The 6,000-nt window shown below is 45.4% G+C and overlaps 1 protein-coding gene across 1 annotated transcript in view; it reads right to left on the bottom strand.

Moving 5' to 3' along the window:
* Positions 1 to 285: 285 nt before the first annotated feature.
* Positions 286 to 6,000, bottom strand: part of xgb (x globin) — a 94,327-nt gene continuing 88,612 nt past the window's right edge. The window contains exons 4-5 of the mRNA XM_068019194.1: positions 5,292 to 5,372; positions 286 to 995 (exon numbers count right to left, since the gene is read on the bottom strand). Of these exons, the coding sequence (XP_067875295.1) occupies positions 861 to 995; positions 5,292 to 5,372 (216 nt within the window). The 3' untranslated portion in view covers positions 286 to 860. The remainder of the gene's footprint in view (positions 996 to 5,291; positions 5,373 to 6,000) is intronic.

Below are 6,000 nucleotides of genomic sequence, written 5' to 3'. Positions count from 1 at the left end.
ACTGACCCGAAACGTTAACTCTGCTTCTCTTTTCACAGATGCTGCCAGACCTGCTGAGTGGTTCCAGCATTTCTTGTTTTTATTGCTTTAAACCAATGATGTCCTTGGGCACAGCCCATTGACCGCCCAGACTGACCTTTCAAACCATTAAGAAACATTTTGTGGTGAAACAATCATTTTATTTGTCCATATCAGTGTCACTTCATGCAAAATAAGAGAGAAAGAAAAAGCATAATTACAAGAATAGAAAACATTTGAAGAGAGAGGAATTTCTCATTCGACAAGTACCACAGAATAGACTCTTAGCTTAATGCATTCTCGCCTGTCTCAGCTGAGTGGAGATTCTGTACAGGGGCATCTACGACATAACACATTTCACCCATACAACTTGTACAATGAGGACCCGGATTTGGGCCTGAACAGCTTTGGGATCAGCAGCTGCCCTGCATTTGCACAACATCTTTCATGCCCTCCAAATGAATTACTGCTACCTGCAGGCATTTGATGCACAGCAAGATCCCACAACAGCAATGAAGGAATGACTGGTCAATCTGTTTTGGTGGTGTAGCGAATGCCACCAAGGCTGATGACCATTCTGATGCTCATTCCCTGCCTGGTGGTCTCATACTGCACAGTCAGGTTGTAATCGGTAGCAACAAGATTGATGGGGTGCGAGAGGGCTGGGGTGTCACTGCATTTCAAATCAAACCAAAAAGGGAACAAACTATTTGAGCCAAACTTAAATTTGGATGGTGACAAATTTTAATTCCCATTCCCCCAGCCCCCAACTCAGAAATTGATCCACACAGGCCCATCTAGATTACTCTTCCCTCTCCTCCCATGGCCCAGGTTATTGTGCTTTAGATGACATTCTGATTGGAGTTAGAGATGGATGGAGCTCGCTGCTTTGCGTAGCTGGCTTGGTTAACACCTTTTCGCTGCTCGGCCTCTTGGTATCCTCTCTTCATCATCCTCGTCAAGTAGTCAAACAAAGACTGGAGACAAAAAGGCTGCAGTTAGTGATCAGAGTGAGATTCTCTACCCCTCCCCCTTCCCCCCTCATCCACTACCCCCTCCCTCATCCTCTCACCTCCTCCCCCTCCCTCATTCTCTCATCCCCTCCTCCCCTCCTCCCTCGCACCGACTACCCCTCCCTCCCCCCCTCACCCCTCCCCATCTCTCATCCCCTCACCCCTCTCCTCTTGCTGACTCCCTCCTCCCTCTTACCCCTCAACGCCCTTCACCATCTTCCACTCCCTCACTCCTCTACCCCCTCCTCTCTCTCTCACTCCCTCCCTCTCCCCTCCCTCAACCCATCCTGATTGAGGTGTACAAAATCATGAGAGGTATAGACAGGGTGGATAGCAAGAGGCTTTTTCCCAGAGTGGGGGATTCAATTACTAGAGGACACGAGTTCAAAGTGAAAGGGGAAAAGTTTAGGGGGGATATGCGTGGAAAGTTCTTTACGCAGAGGGTGGTGGGTGCCTGGAACGCGTTGCCAGTGGAGGTGGTAGATGCGGGCACGATGGCGTCTTTTAAGATGTATCTAGACAGATACATGAATGGGCAGGAAGAAAAGAGATACAGACCCTTAGAAAATAGGCGACATGTTTAGATAGAGGATCTGGATCGGCGCAGGCTTGGAGGGCCGAAGGGCCTGTTCCTGTGCTGTAATTTTCTTTGTTTTGTTCACTCCCTCTCCCTCCCTCATCTCTTACACCCCTCCCTCCGCCTTCTGTTTCTCCTGCATTTCATCTGAAATTGTGTGTGAGGCATCGTGGGGGGAGATGAAATATTCCTTGTAAGGAATTGCATCTTCATGAGGAATTATTTGGGGAATATTTATTTTGAGTGATCCAGGGTCTCCATTATCCAACAGGGACTCCATTATCCAATGGCCATTCCATATGTTGTGTGAAGTCCTTTCTGATATGTGTTCTTAGTATTTCCTTTCTGCCAGTTTGGAGCATTGGGGGAATGGAAGAGAAATTTTCTTTGTGTATTTTATAAAAAGCAGGTTCTAGGTTTTGCTGAGGACACCCTTGCTCGAGGAGTTGGCCATCTTCTACAGCAAAGACGCCTTGAGGAATGAAATGAGGTGAACAATGAAAGCTGAGGGAGGTGTTAAAGTTAAACATCTCTGGATCGGGGCACTATCTGGGAGCCTGAAGTGTGTGTTCATTTGTTGTAATGCTTGTAGGTCTTGGGCTTTGGTTGCTGAAGAGTTTCCAGTTAAAGCAGCTCTGTTTTAGTTCTTGGCAGGTGAGAACCAGGAATGTTTCCAGTTTACACACCAGGAAAGACTCCGGATTGCTGCCAGCAACAGATAAAAAGTTATTTTAAAAATGTGGACATTTCCCAGATCTCTTTCCAAGTGTCTGCTGGGCTCACTGTGTAACACTCTCGCCTCTGAGCCAGAAGATTTTTGGGTTCCTGTTCAGGCCAGGGCTTGAGTTCGAACTCCAGGCTGATACTCCCAGTCCTGCACTGTCGATCAGCGGAGACATTGAACTGAGGCTCCGTCTGCCCTCTCAGCTGAAGTAAAAGATCCCACGGCACTATCGGAAGATGAGCACTTGAGGTTCTGGCCAATATTTGTCCCTCAATCAACATCACTAAAAACAGATCATCTGGCCATTACAAACTGAACCAAGAGCACACACACCAGTACTCACTGTCTTGGCCTGTGTTTGCAAGCCAAATAATGCTGGGAACTCAATGATGAGTTTGGAAGCTGTTATGACAGTTCATTTGAAGCCATTGGATCATGTCTTTGCATCAATGTAATTGTTTCATATCACAGAATTAAAACTGTGATATTTTGTGGTACTTACAGTGATATTATGAGCTGTCAGATTTCAGTGAAAGCAACAAACAACAAATGCACGCACCAATATCATTCACCAAGAATACGTGTCTTCTGGCGTAAACTGGATTAGCACTAAAGTGGTTTCCATGGAAAAGCATTTTGTTCCTTGTTGAAAAGAGTAGTGGGAGAAGGGTCTCTTAGATACAAAACTGATGACTACAAGAAGAAGCAAAACTAAATCCTTTTGGTCACCTTCCAACTCAATTATTCCAATTCTCTCTTCACTGAGCTTTCTTCTTCCATCTTCCGTAGCTTTCAACTTGTCCAAGCCACCTCTGCCTGATGGTGTCAGTGAAAAAAGAGCTCATTACACCTCTTGTTGGGGGTGTGCATGGAGAGGGCAGGGGCTGAAGGTAATGGTTGTGGGTGGAGAAAAGCAGTCAAGGGTTACCTTTGCTCTCCTCAATGAACCTGGATTAGTGAGTGGATTTGAAAGCACAAGGTGCAGCCTGGTGATGGATTCCAAAATCAACCATGTGGGCCACTCCTTGGACCTGAGGGACCAAAGAATTACTCATGGGAAAGAGTAGGAGCATAGGGACGGCCATTCAGCCCCTCGAGTCTGTTCTGCCATTCAATTAGAACATGATCTGTATCTCAACTCTAACTGTAACCCTTACCTAAAAAAATTCGATTAATCTCGGTTTTAAAACTTTCAATTGAATCCCCAGCCTCAACAGCTTTTGGGGGAGAGAGTTCCAGATTTCCCCTATGCTATGTGTGAAAAAGTGTTTCAAAAGGTTGAGGAGGAGAGCTGCAAATCAAGTGGCAGAAGTAGCATGATGAATGGACAGCCAAAGACGCCAGCTGAAGTGACTGAGGGAGGAGAAGGTATGAGAGGAGTGGGATGGATGGGGGGGGGGGGGTGGAGGGGAAGCGACAAAGGTATGATTTGGTGATAAGAGCCACACTACCACCGCAGTGGTCTTGGCATGACAGGTGGTACAAAGTGCTGCCACTAAGGGGCAAGGTGTTGCCAACTGTAGCCATGTTTCCATCAAAGCCAGGACACCAGTAAGGTGGATGGCAAGGACCTTGTCCGCGAGTGAACGTAATGGATTTCAGGGCCTAGAAGCTCGTTTTCAATTATTGGGATGTGATTGGCGGCAAGACAGATTTCCCTGGTCATGGGGTGTTACAGGCGTTGTAAACTTAGCATCAGCCTTGACTCAGTGGGTAGCATTCTTGCCTCAGAGGAGTCAGAAGCTTGTGGGTTCATAGTCCCACTCTAGAGCCTTGAGCACAGAAACCAGGCTGATATTTATCCCTAACCAACAACACTAAAAACAGATGATCTGGTCATAATTACTTTGCTATTTGTGGAAGGTTGCAAAAACTGTGTGAAAACTGGCTGCCGTATTTTCTACATTACAACAGTGACAAGATTTCAAAAGTACTTCATTGGCTGTAAAACGTCTTGGCACATCCTGAGACTGTGAAAGGCGCTCCCTAAATGCAAGTTTTTAATTCCAGTTTAAAGCAGAATGGTGGTCTCTGGTCCATTCCTAATGAACTCATAATCAGAAGAAATCTCCTTGCAAATTTTCCCTTTGCTATTCTTTCTCTAAGCCTCTCCTCTTTCCATCCTGCAAAAGAACCAGCAGAGAGATGTGGAGAACTTTTCTTACGCAGCCAGTTGTTGTGATCTGGAACGCGCGGCCTGAAAGGGCGGTGGAAGCAAATTCAATAGTAACTTTCAAAAGGGAATTGGATAAATACTTGAAAAGGAAAAATTACACAGTGATGACACAGTGGCGCAGTGGTTAGCACTGCAGCCTCACAGCTCCAGCGACCCGGGTTCAATTCTGGGTACTGCCTGTGTGGAGTTTGCAAGTTCTGCCTGTGTCTGCGTGGGTTTCCTCCGGGTGCTCCGGTTTCCTCCCACATGCCAAAGACTTGCAGGTTGATAGGTAAATTGGCCATTAGCAATTACCCCTAGTATAGGTAGGTGGTAGGGAAATATAGGGACAGGTGGGGATGTGGTAGGAATATGGAATTAGTGTAGGATTAGTATAAATGGGTGGTTGATGGTCGGCACAGACTCGGTGGGCCGAAGGGCCTGTTTCAGTGCTGTATCTCTAAACTAAACTAAACTAAACTACAGGGCTATGGGGAAAAGCAGGAAATGAGCTGACATAGGCAAGATAGGCTGAATGTCCAACATCTGTCGTGTCACATTCTATGATTCCACCATTCAAAATATCCTCAAAAAATCCAACTCCTCAACTAAGCTTTCATTCACCACCCACAAACTCTCCCTCCTTAACTCAGTGTACTGCTTCCTCGCGCTTAAAGTACTTGGACTATTTCGCCAGTAAAGAGCCAATACAGATATGATGGGCAGAATGGCCACCTACTGTTCTATGGTTTATCGTCAATTGAATGGGATTGAACATCCAATATTCAGTGCTGAACTCCCTACCTTCCATGCTTCTTCCACATCTGGTGTCCATTTCTCTTTCAAGATCGGTTTCACCACATCAATGAACTGCAGTCCAACATACTGTAGAGAAACATGCAATACTATCATTATTACATGTCTTCTACTCATAACCATTGTCTACACATCTTCTGATGCATACTGACCAAGACAAATATTCTAGCAAAAGCTGACCAAGAGCTTCGAAATAAAACTGATGCAGGCATTAAAAAGAAAGCTCATGGCTTAAAAACAACCCTGGGACATGTGAAAACAAGTAACTATACTGAAAGTGTTGTGGGATATCGACTTGTAACATGAGCTGTAGATAAACCCAACATTTATTCGCTCATATTAGAGACAAAACACCACTAACCTCAATTTTATGTGGTCCCACTTTAGATATGGATCCTCACTATGGGCACATGAGCCTTGTAAAACTCAAAGAAAGATAAAGTTTGTGACTGGCATTTCTGATAAACAAGAGGAGGCTGCACTGTTGGCAACCGCAAACCCTCATTTGCATGGAATAATTATTTAATTAGTTTTTCGTGAGTTGCAACATGTTCACCCAAAATATTGTTCCTCATGTTCTTCTTGGCTCACTTTGACACTAAATATGCAATTTCCCTTGAAATAAAAGGAGGAACCCTTTAAGTGCTGCTGCTGCTCTAGATTTCCCCCTCTCCCTTCCCCCAGCTGGCCAGCCTTT

This window comes from Heterodontus francisci, chromosome 40 (genome assembly GCF_036365525.1).
Source record: "Heterodontus francisci isolate sHetFra1 chromosome 40, sHetFra1.hap1, whole genome shotgun sequence".
In the NCBI taxonomy this organism is placed as follows: Eukaryota; Metazoa; Chordata; class Chondrichthyes; order Heterodontiformes; family Heterodontidae; genus Heterodontus; species Heterodontus francisci.
This window is presented reverse-complemented; position numbering and strand designations above follow the sequence as displayed.